Here is an 18,581-nt window from a genome sequence, read left to right on the forward strand (position 1 = left end):
CGACATAAGTCTCCCCACCTTGCCATCCCAATATGGCTTCAGCCAATTCCTAATTGGCTCCAGTCACGTCAATCTAAAGCTTTTCTTGGCCTCCCAGGGGTAGAAAAGAGAAAGTTGGTGCCTCCAGGTCGGCGGACCCATGAGGCTGGCAAAGACCCCCGCGCCAGACTCAGGCAAAGTTGGTTGGCTGCATTTACCTCCCGGACCAACACCCACTCCTCGGATTCTTCCTGGAGCGCGAGGAGGTGGGAAAGAGAAGGCAGCGCACAGAGAACTTAGGTCGCCCAAACATCCTCTGTGGCTCCCAGGCACAGCGAGGAACAGGTGCCTTTTCTCTGACGACCGGGAGCGGAGCTTGCTGCCCCTTGCAGGCGGTCGCTCCCCTTCCCGCTGGCAACTGCTGGTCTTTGCGCCCTTGTCTCCCCCCTCCGCCCTTTGCAAGGCGGGGCAGGCGCCGGCTCTCAGGTAATTATTGCCAACCCGGCCCCCCGGGAAGCGGGGGTGGGCACGCCGGCGCGGGGTGGGCGGCGCGGTGGGGCGCGAGCATAAAGGGATGGCGCGGGGGCCCCGGGGCCCGGATCACAAGCAGTATGCCGGCCCGCGCCCCGCCACGCTGTCCGCGGTCGCCACCGCTGCCGCCGCTGCTGCTGCTGTTGGCCCTGGGCGGTCGCCTTCTGCGCGCTGAACCTGGAGACGGTGTGCAGACTTGGGCCCGCTTCGCGCGCCCTCTGGCCCCCGAGGATGCTGGCCTCCTCCATGACACCTTCCCCGACGGCTTCTTCTGGGCTGTGGGCACCGCTGCCTACCAGACAGAAGGCGGCTGGCGGCAGCACGGCAAGGGCGAGTCCATCTGGGACAAGTTCACCCACTCACCCCCAACACTCCCTGGAGACCCCCCGGTAGCCGGTCTGCCGTCGGGTGCCCTGTCACAGTCCTTGCCCGCCACCGGGGACGTGGCCAGCGACAGCTACAACAACGTCTTTCGCGACACGGAGGGACTGCGTGAGCTCGGGGTCACCCACTACCGCTTCTCCATCTCGTGGGCGCGAGTGCTCCCCAATGGCAGCGCGGGCACCCCCAACCGCGAAGGGCTGCGCTACTACCGACGCCTGCTGGAGCGGCTGCGGGAGCTAGGAGTGCAGCCTGTGGTCACCCTGTACCATTGGGACCTGCCCCAGCATCTGCAAGACGCCTATGGCGGCTGGGCCAACCTCGCCTTGGCGGACCACTTCAGGGATTTCGCCGAGCTCTGCTTCCGCCACTTTGGTGGCCAGGTCAAGTACTGGATCACTATCGACAATCCCTACGTGGTGGCCTGGCATGGCTACGCCACTGGGCGCCTGGCCCCCGGCGTCCAGGGTAGCGCTCGGCTCGGATACCTGGTGGCGCACAACCTCCTGTTGGTGAGTTCGAGGGGCCAGGCGGAGGGCCACGCCGGGGACAGAGCCTCTGGAGACTCCAGGGTCAAGAGGGGTGCCTGAGATGTTTGTGTGATCACTCGGGAGTCGCAGGAGGCGTGTCGGGCAGTGCGGTGCGGTGCGGGGGATTTGGGGGTGTGTGAAGTGGGGGGAAGAGACCGAGCAGTTTAGGCTTTCTTTGGAGGGCGTGGAGTTTGGAATGGGAAGGAAACTCCGCAGTGGGCGCGCCAATGAGTGCCCAGAGTGAGTGCCCTTTGGAGACCATTTGTCAGGAAGATAATGGAATCAGTTTCTCCTGGAGAAAAGGGAGTTCCTTTCTCTGGGTGTAGAGAAATCTCCCAATGTAAGGCGGGAGGATTTATTAATAGTTGCTATGGGGAGGATGAGGAGGGTGAATGAAAGACCAAGTTTGTTCAGAAGCTGCGGAGACAGCTTTACTCTGCTAGGGTTTGTGGAGATGGCAGGAGTTCAATGTTAATCCAGTAAGATCTGTGTTGCTTATGACTCAGTGCACAGCGCAGCAATGCAGAGGTGTCAAAATCGCATATCGTGGAGAGCTGGGTTTACATGTCTTTGGAAGTTCTTTCTGTCTAATCTTATTTAATTGGCAGGGGTGTGAAAAACCCTAAAACAATTTTAAACAAAGCTAGCCATAAAAGCACATAACTACAGATGTCCTCCAAGTGTGTTTCCATGATGCTCTCGTCAATTGGAAGGATTCCTCCGGAAGATATTCTTAATCTGAAAAAAAAATGATTTGAACACCGTTGTACAAAAAGCTTCATAATATTTGACAGTACAAAGTGTTGATATGCTACGATCAAGTTGTCTCAAAAAATTCTTCCTCCTTTTTCTTCTTAGTGTTCAAGATTAGGTCTCATTGATTTGAGCGTTCATTTATAATGATGTCAGTTGTTGGTACACTTTGTATAGTTTTGTATCAAGAGAATATTTTATGTGTATGTACAAATATTTTAATAAAAGTGTTCAAATGTTTAACTTTTTTTAAAACTATCTTTATTGATTTCAGAGAGGAAGGGAGAGGGAGAGAGAGATAGAAACATCAATGATGAGAGAGAGTCATTGATTGGCTGCCTCTTGCATGTCCCCTAATGAGGATTAAGCCCGCAACCCAGGCACGTGCCCTTGACTGGAATCGAACCCGGGACCCTTCAGTCCGCAGGCTGACGCTCCTACCCACTGAGCCAAACCAGTTAGGGCAAATGTTTAACTTTTGGTACTGTATTTTGGTGACTCACTAAGAATTAAGCCATGCATTTTGAACAAATTAAAGACAGAACACTTCTGAATACTTTTAATTGAAGCTGTAGATAATTGAGGCATCACATATGGGTTATTGAATTGGCTTAGTGCTCTGAGCTTCCAGTGATGTTGTAATAATGACTAAATACATTGTATGTCAGCTCCACAAAATCTGCTACCATAGATCATAAAAGCATGCTGGATTTGTTTGAAAAAAATTGAGATGTTAGTGATTTCATATTGATATATATCTTTTCATTAACATACTTCAGAACAATGCTAATAAACTTTTCAGTTTGGCCATCCTTTTAAGGAATCAAACAAAATATCATAAGGACCACCTGTTTATGGTTGGTGATAGAAAAATTGTGAGAACTGGTCCCTCTTCTGAGGAAGACATAAGCAAATTTCGGTCCATACCAGAAAAAAATAAGAGATTCGTGGACCAGCTGGAAGACCAAATAGACCATTTCTGCAAAATCACCACTTTAGATTTAAATCACATGAGTTATATTTTTAGAATGCATGTAATAAACTCCATATGTATACAAAAGTCATCAGTTGCTATTTTAGTGACTTACATGATTATTTCATATGTAAAGTAAGGTACTGAGACAGCAGGAGCCTTCTTGTACTCTGGTATTTTACATAGCATGCTCTTGATTCTTGTGCCCACTCTCAGCTCTTTGATGAACTTTTCAGTTATATTTTGGGATCCTTACACACACACACACACACACACACACAGTTGCCAAACACTAACCACCCTTCCCAGGAATGCAGTGGACTCTGAATTCATAGGAAATTAGTGACAGGTGAAGCTTGCTTTTGCTGATTCTGCAATCAAAATACTAGTTGTAAAACATTACTTTTGCTTTCAAATTTCTTTGGTTTGGAATTTAGTCACTTTTGTATCTTATGAAGTAAGTTGTCATTATCAAAGAATATCTTAAATTAATCTTTTCATTAGATATTTTAATTCTGTTTTTAATATTCTTTCTTGCTGTAGTGTTGCAGAGAGGGGGAATAGGTAAGTTTTGACCTTACTTGAAGAGATAAAACATATTCTGCAAGTTTTGTTAATAGAACATTTCAGCTGGGGCTTAAATATTGTTGTTAGGGGCCACTGAGTTCCTCACATTTCATTTGCATTTGGGGATCTGATGCTGCTGAAGGATAAAGTTGGCCAGCATCCCTCCCCTTCGGTTCCGTACTGTGCTTCCACTCCTTTAAAAATTGGGTAAGGATACCCCCTGGGGACACTGGAAATTTTACATGTGCGACCTCCCCCCCGCACCTGCCCCGAGATTTAAGAATTATTGTTGGGCTGGAGGACAGAGGCAGGCCAAACTATAGAATGAATAAAGGGGGGGAATCTTTTGTGGGTTCCTGATACTGGGATAAACCTTGACGGGAAGAGAGAGAGGGGAGAAGAGAGAAGAGAGAAGAGAGAAGAGAGAAGAGAGAAGAGAGAAGAGAGAAGAGAGAAGAGAGAAGAGAGAAGAGAGAAGAGAGAAGAGAGAAGAGAGAAGAGAGAAGAGACACAGCACTTAGAACTGAAAGAATTTCCCTGAAGAGCTCTGGGAGGCTGGATTGCTTTGCTCATCTGCGCATAACACAGAAAGAGAACACACCTCTCTCTCAGACTTGAAGAGGGACTGTGTGCCTTCACAGATCTTGAAAGATTTTTTTGAGGACCTCTGCAAAACTAGCATTGAGGCCTGTAGTTGGGAATTCAGCCTCTGAGTTTTTTGTTCTGCCCATGGGTTTCTGAGAGGACCAGGACTGAATTGAAGATACACATGGGCCTCCCATGGAGTCATGCCAATGTTTGTAGAGGGCACCTATGGAAAAAGACAACTTATTTCACTTAAGGAGGTGAGGCCGGGAGATATTACTTTGGGCACTCATGCAAAGTACAAACATGACTGGTATTGAAATTAACATACACATTAACAGCCATGCTCATGTCTTAGCCGACCTGTCTGCAATATTTATCTAGCCACTCTTCTCTCTTTCTTGACACACCTCAACTTTACTTCCAGAACCCTATTCTCTCTTCTCCTCTCAGCTCACTGGTGATCCCTTCTCAGTCCCCTTTGCTTATGCCTCCTCACCTTGCCTCTAATATTGACACGCCTAGGACTTTGCCCTGGGGCCTCTTCTCTAGATTCACTCCAAGTGATTTCTTGAATACTCTCTATATCCTGATGACTGCAAACTTTGAGTCTCCAGCCAGAACTTCTCTGAACTCTGGATATAAGTAGACTACTGTCTTATCTACTTAGATGTCCAGTAGGCATGTCACATTGAACACATCCAAATGCAAACTCCTGTTTTTCCCCATCTTCGTTGTGGCAATTTTGCTCTTTCAGGTGGGTGGAGTCACAAACCTTACATCCTCCTTTTATCTCATGTCTTATTTTGAATCCATCAACAGCTCCAACAGCTCCAACTACTTTCAAAATATATCCAGAATCCAACCATTTCTCTCCCTATCTAAAACTACAGTTAGAGCACCCATCAAATTCTCCCTGGATAATTGGAATAGTTTCCTAGCTGATGCCCTTGCTTCTGCCCTCACCTGCTGCAGTGTACAGTGATGGGTATTCTCAAGGATACTGTTATATGGGTGTTAGGTTTGATCAAGCAATTGAACTGATACCCTTCCCCCGCGAACTGGCTTTTCAGGTCATTTCACTATGGACATTCCCTTTGCTGAGACCACATTTCACTTGTGGTGACCACATTCTATTATCTCCCCTCCGGGTATGCATAAAGAAGTCTCCACCAAGAAAAAAGCCTGCCAAAAGTCCTTTAAAAGCTGCTGACTCCAGTTACTGGGTGCTGGAGCCATCCAGGATCAGCCACCTGGTGTGCGGATGATTGAATAAATTTGTGATCCTTCACCACTCTGGTCTCGTGCGTTCCTCCTTCGGCAATCTAACATTTGTTGCCAGAAACCCGGGAGGGTTCCATGGGGAGAGGAGCCATCATCCTGGCTTCGGTCACCCCAAGTTTGCTACTCGGAGAGCAATAGGCAGCAGCAGCTCGTCCTGGGCTTACCTCCAAATCCTACTCGGATGACTCGATTGCCAGCCTCGATCAGGTCTCCCTCCCTTATGGGTCCCCTCCAGCCAGCCAAGGAGGACACCGGACCTGGAATCTCTCCTCCATTGCTGACCTTCCATCCCACACCGGCCAATCTTCTCTAGGTGAGTGACGTTCCACAATTCCCCTCGTCTCGGGTCTTCTGCCCACTCTCTCTCACTGACTTCTTGGAAGTCTCTCATCTTGAAATTCCTAGCACTAGGCCAGAAGATTCCTCAGCCGTTTGGCTTTGGGTCCTTCTGGATTGGGGATGCCCAGTCCAGAGGGTCACCTCTCATTTCTAATGGTGATTTGTTTAGCAGCAGGGACGCCTGCCCTAAACAGTCACCTTTGGATTTGTGGTCTGTCACACACCCTTCCTGTCTCGTGGGCCACACCACACTCCCTCTGCACAGTCTCGGGGGAGATCATGCCCAACCACCTCACTTTATTTTGTAACACTGTTTGGCCACAACATAAACTAGATAATAAGTCTCAATGGCCTGAAAATAGCTCTTTCAATTTTAACACACTGAACAATTTAGATAATTGCTGTCACTGCAATGGAAAATGGTCAGAGATTCCAGGCCTTTTTTTACCCTTCAGTCCCAATCATTTCTCTCAATCCTGCTCTACCCATCAGATCTTTCTCCTTCACACAAAACATCTTAACCCTAACCCTTCTGATTCTGAATCTACTCTTGACCTAGCAGACCACCAACCTCCACTTCCTCCCCTCCCTCCCCTGCAGTAGATTCCCTAACCAGCAACCACCTTCTCCCCCAGTCCGAGAGCCCAAATCCTGAGAACTTGAGCTCCAAAACAGCCTTTTCCTATCTAACACTTGTTCTCAGGCCACCCAAAGACTGCCTTCCTCAACAGCCTCTTCTATTCCCACGCCAATTCCACCCCTGAGGGAGGCAGCAGGAACTGAGGACATAGTCTGAGTCCACGTCCCATTCTCTGTGTCTGACCTTGCACAGATTGAGAGACATCTCAGATCTTTTTCCACTGACCTGATCATCTTTACTAAGGAATTTGACAAACTTAATGAAATCACTCAGGGCCCTGACAAAAACCCAGCTCTCCTTCTCTCCTGCCTCATGGAGGCCTTACAGAAATTTACCACCTTAGACTCCACCTCCCTAGAAGGAGCCCTTCTTCTGAACACCCATTTTATATCCCAATCAGCCCCTGACACACACCATAAACTTCGAAAAATAGACACAGGTCCACAAACCCCTCAAAAAAACCTCGTTAACCTGACCTTTAAGGTCTTTAATAATAGAGACTAGGAGACCCAAATCCAAAAACAAAGGCGAGATCAGGCCAAGGCTGAGGCCCAGAATGAGGCCTTCCAGCTCCTAGCCACAACTCTCATAAACCCCAAACAAAGTGCCGGTCCTCCAACTGCAGGTAAGTCAGGGGCTAAGCATGAGGCTCATGCTTCATATGCAATAAGGAAGGACACTGAACCAAGTCCTGCTCAAATCCGAGACTCCTGCCTGGGCCCTGCCCAAGGTGTGGAAGGGAAGGCCACTGGAAATCAGACTGTAGTCTGGCCCGCTGGGTCGGACCTCAGCCAGTCCAGCAAGGCCTCCCTCTGGATCCGGTTTGGAGCTCCCAGACCTCCTGGGACTGGCCACCAAAGAAGCTGCCCAGGCCCTGACAGGGCCCCACAGACTTACATCACCAGGACAGAACCTTGGGTAACAACTGTGTTGGCAGGTAAGCCAATCTCCTTTTCAATTTACACTGAGGCCACTTACTCTGCCCTCTCTGAATTTGCTGGGACCCTTGTCCCCTCCTCAGTCTCTATTATGGGGGTTGACAGATTAGTCTCACAGCCATTAGCCACCTTTCCTCTACACTGCAGCTTACTAAATTCCCCCATTCACTCTTTTCTCATTCTACCTCGGTGCCTGGCCAGGGCTACCATACATTCCCTCATAAAACCCAGTTGTCCCAAACCACAGTCACCTACCTCAATTTCACACTGTCACCCCACAAAGCCGAGTCATTCCTTGGACTCTAAACACCTTATCTCCTTATCTCCTCCATGACTGTTCCCTCCTCTGAATAAGAAATTTTCTCCTTTCTCAGGCTCAGTGGATACTCTCGCCTCCAGGTTCACAACTTTAGTCTTCTTGCAAAGCTCCTCGATGACATGATATGACAAAGGAACCCCCTCACTGAGCCTTTAGTTACCAAGGCCAACATTCTCACCCCTTTAATGATCTGAAAACTGCTCTGACCTCAGCACCTTCTCACTCCCCCCGCTACCCCCACCTTTCCCAAAGAACAACTTTCTGCACATGCTTACTTAACAGTCCGGCTATTATCAGAAACTGAGCTCATTATCTACCAAACCTTAGCATGTTATCTCTAAGGAAAAATCTAGCATTTTTGAATCCAAGCAGCTAGAGATCTAGGAACAGGCTGCAGGGACTGCTCCCTCCTCCCCCTGACTTTTCTCCAGCCTCATATACCTATACATAATTTTCCAAAGTTTTATTAACTTAAAGACTTTGGAGCATTGCTAGGTTAAATGATAAACATCTAAATATTTTAAAATAGCATACAATACTGAAACATTGATTGCTAGACATGTTTTAATTCGCCTGCTCTTATTTTTTATTACAGAAGGCCTCTTGTACTTTGTTGAATGTATATTTTCTTGAAAGTAAGAGTGTGTTTAAAGTGTGTTGATAAATGTCAATCTAAGAAATGTTGGCTGTTTACTTTTTGGTTATCATTGAAAAATTAAGGTTTCTACCAGTGAAGAATTCTAATACATTAAAAGAAAGAAAGAAAGAAAAGGTCTGTACAAGTTGCTGAAGGTATGACAGAAAGAAAGAATATTAGAGTAGAAATACTTAACGGAAGGTCTGAGGCATGTTTTGCATTTTTGAAGGACATAGAAGGTTTGAAGGCTAATTTAAAAGTGTGAAATTTGTGAAGGTTGCATATGTGATGAGAAGGAAAAGAGAAATGTTGAAAGAAAGAAATAAGTTCTAAAGTTAACTATTTACAAGAATTGTAAAAGGACCATTTTACTCTGAGCAAGAAAGCCTAAAGTTTCAGTCTCCAAGCCTGGCAGGACAAGGTTGCTGGGTACTTCTTAAGCTAAACCAGAATATTCAGCAGCGGAATTTTAAGACAGAAGCATACATAATGCCTCAGACCCCCACCCAGACTGCTCTTCAGATTGGCTAGGGGGGATAGGGGCAGGGGTGGCATCTGTACTTCATGGGTCAAATATATAGGTTTGCTTACTTTGCTTTTTCAATAAAGTAGCATACTTTAATTACTTGGGTAAGTTAGCTTTTCACAATATAATCAAGGTCTCAGATAAACTCATTCATATGAGAAGCCAATATTTTATGAGCAACTGGTTCTAGTAAAGTCCAAAGTAAAATTTGCCAATATATGCAAATGAGCACTAGCCAAAAAAGAATACTGTTTAGAAGTAAATTTAAGCTTAAAAAGAAGGAATTTAAAAATCTCTTCCACTACTATTTACAGAATAAACTAAAAGTTATTATTTAAGCATTAAATCTCACCATTAATGAGACACCATAAGTAAAAAGAAAGTTACTTTTACTTGAGATGTATGCATTGCAGTATTGGCCAGCATATCTCTGTCCTACCTGTTTTTTCTGGAAGGTAATCAAGCTGGTTGCTCTATTTGAAAGAAAGTAAAAGTTTTTAATGTAGCAATTTGAGGTTTAAAAGTAAAACAGCAAGAATTAAGGTTCAGTAAAAATAAGAAGTTAAGCCAGGGAGTGGTAGATTATAACCTCAGGAAATTTAAAGTACTAAATTTGGCTGGTCTGAATGCAGTGGTGTCTTACAACTAATTGATCACAGACAATCTGTCTTACTTCTTATCCAACCATCCAGGCTCCTGGCTTCAACTGCTCCTTTCCTTCCCCTTTTCTTTTCCCTTGAATAACAGCCCATTCTAGTGTTCCTGCCCACTTGCACTGCAATAAAATCTCAACCAGTCATCTGTCACCCCTTATTGGTAGTGCCATGGTGAGTACCCTCTCAGCTTGGAGCGTGGAACCAGGAAAGGGAATCTCATACCCTTTAGTCCACCTTTCCTCTTACATTTTTCAGTTTGTCTCCATGATCAGGGATTTTTCTTCCTCTGTGGGGAAAACACATACATCTATCACCCTATCAGCTGGACAGAAATCTGTACTCTTGTCTCTCACCCAATGTAGATGTAGCCCTCAATAATCAGTCTTTGTCTATCCCCGTAACCCATCATATCTGACACAAAAGAGGAGTCCAGATAATCCCTCTCCTAATAACCCTTGGCATCACATCAGGGGTTGGAATTGCCACAGGGAGCTTAACCACTGCTCTACCTGTTTTGAAACCCTGTCTCAGGGCCTACAATAAAACTGTGGATGCCCAGCAAGGGGCAAAACTGGGAAAACAAGAACCTCACCCCCAGGGTAACCTATCTTCCCCTTTCATATCACTGGTCAGGCAACTGAGACCCCTAATCTTCCCCACCCTCCCTAAAGATAACATCTAGGTCTCAGTTGTATTTCAGCTCCAGGCCTAGAAAAGCAGCAAAACTGGACAAGTGACACTGTGGTAGCCTCAGGACCAGCTTTTGCCTCCCAAGTCACTCAACAGGACCACTTTCAAGACTTCACCAACCAGTCTCTTGGGGAAATCATGCTGCTGCGACCCCTCATCCAGCCCACTACTATCAAAGTCCATTTCCCTGTGATCTCAACATCCCACCTCAGCAGGAAGTAATTACAGAAGATATGACCTTCATCCCTATTCCATAAAATAAAAAGGCTGGAATGTTAGGTTTGATCGAGCAATTGAACTGATACCCTTCCCCCCGGGAACTGGCTTTTTAAGTCATTTCACTATGGACATTCACTTTGCTGAAGACCACATTTTACTTGTGGTGACCACATTCCATTATCTCCCCTCCGGGTATGCATAAAGAAGTCTCCACCAAGAAAAAAGCCCACCAAAAGTCCTTTAAAAGCCACTGATTCCAGTCACTGGGTGCTGGAGCCATCCAGGCTCAGCCACCTGGTGTGTGGATGATCGAATAAATTCGTAATCCCTCACCACTCTGGTCTCGTGCTTTCCTCCTTCAGTGACCTAACAATGGGAACAAGATAAAGTTCCTTGTTTATGAAAATCTCACCTTTTCTTCAAGAACCAGCAAATTTGCTGCCTTTGACCCCACACCTGAATGTTATTTCTTTCTTTTATGTATTCCCATAATGCTTTATTGTGATGGCTCCTACCACATTACATTGTTCCCTTATTTAACCATTTGCCTCCTTACACCACTCCACTTGCTAGGCAATTCCTTAAGTGAGGAAACCATGTTCACTTCATCTATTCTAAAATTCCCTCTTGGAGGAACCAACATGGCATCATAGGTACACACCCGTACTTCCTGTCTCGCACAACTACATCAAAACTATAACTAAAAGACAAAATGGATATCATCCAGAACCACGGGAAGGCTGGATGAGTGGAAGTTCAACAACAAGAAGGAAAGAGAAAAATCCCTTTGAGACTGGTAGGAGGTATGGAGGCACACGCAAAATGGGCCAGCAACTGGGTGCGCTGTTCTCTTTTTTAATCCCGAGGCAGATACAAGCTCCCAATTGCTCTGAACTCCAGTTCCAGGTGAGACTCTGGTGACCCAGACTCATACAGGGAGAGACTGGACTGTCTGGCATCGGGCAGGAACATGAGGGTGGCTTTCTCTCAGAGGTGCTTGCAGTGATCATTGTTCCTGCATGGGGCACAGAACAGGGAGACTTGGGGACCACAGGGACCTCTCCGATGCAGGGCTTACTGGCAGCCACTGATGTTTGCTCTGCCCTGGTGATTTCATGAGACCCCACCCCACCCAATTTACAACCCCACCCAGCTGTGCACAGCGGCTTTTGCATATGAATGGCCTGTGTTCTCACCACCTAAAACCTAACAAACTGCAACTGGGTCAGAGAGCCCCAGAGCTTCCAAAAGAGGGCCTAAGGCTTGACAGCAGCCTGCACTGCTACACAGCTGGGCCTCATCTGGGCACCTCCAAACTCCAGACAAAGAGGAGGAATCTGCAGATATCTCTGAAGCTCCTGCTGGGTGGCCTGAGGCAGTGGCTGACTTTGCACCTCCTTGGAGATCCAAGAGCCTGTGTACTCAGGAGTCAGTGTGTGTGACCATAGCAGATTACAACTCTTCATATCCATAAGAGACACACTCAAGGGACAGACTCAGTGAGCACCAAAGCTCCACTGAAGCAAGACCTGCCCCATAAGGGTGTCCTCAGCACAGCAGTTCTCCCATTATAGACATGGCTGGTCCTCACAGCCAATTGGCCTGGTGGTCAATTCCTCCCAGTGATATCAACAGCAATCAAGGCTTAACTACAACAAGACTGTGCACACAGCCCACAAAGGGGTGCACCAAGAGTGTCCACCTCAGGTAATTGGGGAGGCTGAGCCACTGAGCCCTATAAGACACCTAGCACACAAAGCCACTCTATCAACACAGGGAAGCAGCCAAAATGTGGAGAAAAAATATGTCACAAATGAAAGAAATGGAGGAAAGCAAAATACTGGATATAGAGTTCAAAACTATGGTTATAAGGCTACTCAAGAATCTTCTAGAAACCTCCAAGAAATTTAGTGAGACCCTCAAGGATATGAGAAAGGACCAATTAGAAATTAAGCATACACTGACTAAAATAAAGAATAATATACAGAGATCCAACAGCAGACTAGAGGATCCCTAGAATCAAGTCAAAGATTTGAAATACGAAGAAGCAAAAAACACCCAACCGGAAAAGCAAAAAGCAAAAAGAATACAAAAATATGAAGATAGTGTAATGAGCCTCTGGGACAACTTCAAGCATACCAACATCTGAATTATGGGGGTGCCAGAAGAAGAGAGCAAGATATTGAAAACCTATTTGAGGAAATAATGACAGAAAACTTCCTCTATCTAGTGAAAGAAATAGACTTACAAGTTCACAGAAAGTGCAGAGAACCCCAAGCAAGAGGAATCCAGAGAGGACCACACCAAGACACATCATAATTAAAATGCCAAGGGCAAAAGACAAAGAGAGAATCTTAAAAGCAGCAAGAGAAAAACAGTTAGTTACCTACAAGGGAGTACCCATATGACTGTCAGCGGATTTCTCAACAGAAACTATGCAGGCCAGAAGGGAGTGGCAAGAAATATTCAAAGTGATGAATAACAAGAACCTACAACCAAGATTACTCTACCCAGCAAAGCTATCATTTAGAATTGAAAGTCAGAAAAATAGCTTCACAGACAAGAAAAAGCAAAAGGAGTTCATCACCACCAAACCAATATTATATGAAATGCTGAAGGGTATTCTTTAAGAAGAGAAAGAACAAGAAAAAGGTTAAGATAAAAATTATGAACAACAAAATGACAACAAATACATATCTATCAACAATGAATCTAAAAATCAAGTGAATAAAAAATCTGATGAACAGAATAAGCTGGTGAATATAATAGAATCAGGGGCTGGACTGACAATTCTCGGGGGGAAGGGAGTGTGGGGGGTGGGGGGAGAGACTGGACAAAAATCGTACACCTATGAATGAGGACAGTGGGGGGGTGGTAAGGGCATGAGGGGGGGTGGGAACCGGGTGGCGGGGAACTATAGGGGAAAAAAGAGGAAAAATAAAGATTTATTTTTAAAAAAATAAAAAATAAAATTCCCTCTTGCTCTTGGTAGGTGCTCAGTGAATGACTTATAACTATTTAATAGCCTGACTCTGGCTTTGTGAAGGATGCTTCCAGGATTTGCTCTCTTTCTCAGTCTTTCTGGCTACTTTCTATTGGGAAGTACTAAATCCTAACCAGAAAGGAAAATCAATAAACATAATGGGGCAGAATTTAATATTTTCAGTATAAGCTTAAGGTTCATCATCAAATTGATCATTCTATTGTAAAAATTTCCAAATAATTATAAAACTATCTATAATCAGTATAGAACTTTATGAAGAAGTTTTCAAAACGGGAGGTGGGGAAAGTCTTCTGGCTGGCTTTAGGAACATGAATTGGAAGTGGCTTTGTTATCTGGTTGAATTTTCACTCCCCAAGTAATAGGAGAGGCAATATACCTGCTAGATACATGCTCAAATTATATATGCTATGTACTTTTGGGAATCACTATACCAATTTTCTTTTTTTCCCAAATATATTTTTATTGATTTCAGAGAGGAAGGGAGAGGGAGAGAGAGAAATATCAATGATGAAAGAGAATCATTGATTGGCTGCCCCCTGCATGCCCCCTACTGGGGATGGAGCCTGCAACCCAGGCATGTGCCCTTGACTGGAATCAAACCTGGGACTCTTCAGTTTGCAGGCTGACGCTTTATCCACTGAGCCAAATTGGCAAGGGCTATACCAATTTTCTTTTAATTAAAATGTGTTTAGTACATGGATGGAATAATCAACTGAGTTGAAACAATGTATTTTACAGAATACTACAAAATTCAATTATATGTTTAATCAGAAATAGATAAAATATCTCTCAAAGAGCTTGACTCACTCCCCCTTGAATATCTGATTGAACATAGTGTTTTTTGAAGGTTACAGTCAAGTCCAAGAAAAAAATTAAGAATAGAAAGGAATAATAAAATGATTTTAAAATCGTAGCAATATTTAACAATGTCAATTATTTTGAGTTGAAGAAAAGAGGCAATATACAGACTACTAAGCATTCAAATAATGTCAATGTGCACTTCTTAAGTATAAATTTAATGAATGTATAGCTACGTTACCTGGATATGTTATTAGTCATGACTTTTGCACACAAACGTCTTCTGATTTATCTTAATTTTTCAAACAATACAATGCTCTAAGTCAGAATTTTATTATAATTATTTTGTATAAAAGGTGCCTTTCTTTCAATGAATGTTATCTTTTAAAGCATAACATAAATTTTGGCTGTAGGAGAATAGAATACATATCTATTAGAAGGACAAGAAATAAAAGAATGGATCAGATCCACATCAGATCCTCATCAGATCCTCATCAGATCCTAACCAGAACCTAGCCAGAGAACATGGCAAAAGATCCTGGACAGAACCTGGCTACAGAACTTCACTGGAGAACCTAAACAGAACATGGCAAAAGAACCTGGATAGAACCTGGCTAAAGAACCTGGCGACCGAACCTGGCTGGAGAACCTGGCTAGAGAACCTTGCAACAGAACCTGGACACAGAACTTGGAGAGACAGAACCTAGAGACAGGACTTGGCTGGAGATCCAATACAGAACCTAGACACAGAACCTAGAAATAGAACCTAGGGAGAGAACCTGGCTGAAGAACCTAGAGACAGAACCTAGGGAGAGAACATGGCAAAAGATCCTGGACAGAACCTGGCTACAGATCTTGGCTGGAGAACCTAGACAGAACATGGCAGGAGAACCTGGAGAAGCTGGATGGAGAACCTAGTGAGAGAACATGGCTACAGAACCTGGCTGGAGATCCTGGACAGAACCTGGCTACAGAACCTGGCTGGAGAACCTAGACAGAACATGGCAGGAGAACCTGGACAGAACCTGGCTGGAGAATCTGGAGAACCTATCGAGAGAACATGGACATACAACCTGGAGAGAGAACCTTGCTAGAGAACATGGCTATGCTGATGGACTGAACGCTGTCTCCGTGTCCTTCCTTCTTCGCCGACTCCGTCCACACCTTTGGGGACCCCTGGACCTGCTGGGATTGGACCCCAGCACTAAAGGAGTTCATCACCACCAAACCAGCATTATATGAAATGCTGAAGGGAGGAGGAGGAGGAGGAGCTAAAAAATTATGACAACAAAGTCAAAACAAATGAACCTAAAAATCAAATGAATAAAAACCTTATGAACAGAGAAAAAAAAAAAAAAGAAATAAAAGAATGAGTAAATAAAAATACATACTGTTACTGAATCCTCCAAGATAAAATCTTCTGAAGAAACTGATATTTCCAATTTCTACTTAAACAGATAAGCATATTCTACCTTTTATATACTCTTATCTTGATATACCTTGGTACAAAATTAATCCAAAGTTTCACTATACCTCTTCTCCCTGCTATCTAGGGATAAACTCACATTTATCCTCCGAAGAGTTGACATAAATACTTCCATTTAGTGATAACAACAAGCAGAGCAGATCATGTGCTCATTTGTAATTCATTGAGATCAGAGAGGAATAAATAATATCACTTATTTTTAAATTTTAAGTGTTTATCTCAGCCCTGGGAACAGAGTAAATATTCAATACAAGTTTTAATGAAGGAATAAATGTAATGTAAAATAATCTGTACTTGTTTTAATATGCCCTTTTTCTTTCTTGCAAATTGGATAGTTACAGTCTGCTTTCTCACTTATGTCTAGGAAGGAATTTCAGAGTGAGGAAGAATGGAAAAAAATTTCTGCCTAGATAGGTATATGACCTTTGTGCATCCCCAGGGCAAATAATATCCCAATTTCCTCCAGTACACAGGGAAGGAGGGGAAGAGGAAGAATGTGGCCGACCTGGAGGCTGTATTATCCCTTCCACTCACATCCTATTGGAAGGACCCAGTCACATGGTGTAAGGAGCCGGGGAATTATTGTCTGCTGTGGAGCCCTGTGCTCAGAGAATAATTCTATTATGTTGAAATCAGATGAGAACAGCTCATTCGGGGCAACCAACCATCTCTGTCACACTACCTACCTCCCAGATATATCTTGAGAATTAAAACAAAATCATGTATGTCAACATGTTTTAGAAAAAATAAAGAGCTCTACAAAAGTGAGTTGAGGTATTAATTTATTGTCAATAATAATAATAATAATAATAATGGCAAAAGTACTGGAGAAATTATCCTCTTAAGCTATTTTAGAAGAAATGAAATTGTTGTCTCACTTAACTTTTTCATTGCAACTTGTAGCATTCAGTGGGATGAAGTCTTTGCAATATTTTTAGTAGCATTTGACCAAATACTTTAAAATAATTTTGAAATAACTGATTTTACATAAAACACAGTATTACCACGTAACTTTTCTGGATACAGCTTGATGTTGTTGTTTTTTTAATTAAAAATTTTATAAAATTGGTTTTTAGAGAGAGAAAAACAGAGAAGGAGAGACAAAAATTGATGTGAGAGAGAAACATCGATGGGCTGCCTCCTGCAAGCCTCCTACCAGGGATAGAGTCCACAACCCAGGCATGTGCCCTGACTGGGAATCAAACCAGCAGGCTTTAATGCACAGGATTTCGCGTAACCAACTGAGCAACATGGGCCAGGACTGGACACAACTTGATGTTTAAAAGAAGTATACTCAGTATATGACTGATATAATTTGTTATATCAACAAAAGATAAATATTTAGTGAACTCTTATAGCCCCACTCTGAATATATTTTTTTTTATCAATAACATTATTGTTCAGAGTATGGATGTCAGAACATCATCCATGAATCAATATCGTTATACTAGGTGTACCGGTTAATAATGGCGGATTTTGTAATCAAAGAAAACATGATAATTTCAAGAGAAACACCAAAAGTGCTTTATCCAAAGTAATGTCCATCGCTAGCTACACATTTCCCCCATCTTTCAGGTAATCTGTGGATAACATTCCAATAGAACTTTTCTTGTTTTGAGACAAACCATTCAGAGACCCAATTTTCTACTTCTTCGTATGTTTTGAAGTGCTGCTCAAAAAGTGCGTGTGCCATCAATCGGAACAAGTGGTAATCTGAAGGAGCAAGGTCTGGTGAATACAGCAGGTGGGTTAATACTTCCCAGGCAAGATCTTTTAACGTGTCTTTAACTGGTTTTAAAGTGTGTGATGGTGTGTCATCATGAAGCAAAATTACTTTGCCGTGTCTTCTGGCACATTCTGGTTGTTTCACAATTAAAGTGTTGTTCAAATTGACTATTTGTTGTCAGTAGCGATCAGTATTAATGGCTTCACCTGGTTTTAGAAGCTCATAACACACCACACCTTCCTGATCCCTCCAAACACAGGGCATTGTCTTCTTTCTGAAGCAATTTGGCCTTGCAGTTGATGTTGATGGTTGACCTGGATCAACCCATGGTTTTGTGCATTTGGGATTTTCAAAATAAATCCACTTTTCATTGACAGTCACAATTCGATGCAAAGAAGATTTTTTTTCGTGCAGTTGAAGCAGCATTTTACTGATGACTTTTAGGTTTTCCATTTGTCTTTCATTCAATTGATGTGGCACCCATTTTCCTTCCTTTAAAATATTTCCCATTGCTTGTAAAAGATCAGAAATTGTTTGCTGAGCAATGTTTAAACTTTCTGCAAGTTGTTTTTGAGTTTTACACGCATCTCCATTCAATAATGCTTGTAATTGTTGGTCTTCAAACTTTTTCGGTTGATCTGGATGTTCTTTGTCTTTCACATCAAAATCATCACTTTTAAAGAGTTTAAACCAGCATTCACAAGTATCTTGAGGTGGAGCATGTTCACCATAAGCTTCCCAAAGTATACAATAACTTTTTCTTCAAAATAAAGTAATGAATTAAAACTTCCCGCAAATGCTGTTTTTTGGCACAAAATTCAACATTTTTAAGCATAAAAATATCTATGATATTAACACTTTCAGAAAAATTGACATATGAAGTTTTAAAGCTTGTTGTCAATACAACAAAATAGCATACATATCAAATCGCATATATAGCAACATATGTGTAACTCCACCTATTGAAAAAATTGGCATTATTAACTGGTACACCTAGTAGTTAGATAAAATATTGAAAAT

The 18,581-nt window shown here is 43.4% G+C and overlaps 1 protein-coding gene across 1 annotated transcript in view; it reads left to right on the forward strand.

Moving 5' to 3' along the window:
- Positions 1–590: 590 nt before the first annotated feature.
- The window catches only part of KL (klotho), a 47,585-nt gene continuing 29,594 nt past the window's right edge, over positions 591–18,581 (forward strand). The window contains exon 1 of the mRNA XM_070407496.1: positions 591–1,403. Coding sequence (XP_070263597.1) covers positions 591–1,403 — 813 coding nt within the window. The remainder of the gene's footprint in view (positions 1,404–18,581) is intronic.

Source organism: Myotis yumanensis, unplaced genomic scaffold (assembly GCF_028538775.1).
Source record: "Myotis yumanensis isolate MYYU_CA2020_CCGP unplaced genomic scaffold, mMyoYum1.0.hap1 SCAF_3, whole genome shotgun sequence".
Taxonomy (NCBI): domain Eukaryota; kingdom Metazoa; phylum Chordata; class Mammalia; order Chiroptera; family Vespertilionidae; genus Myotis; species Myotis yumanensis.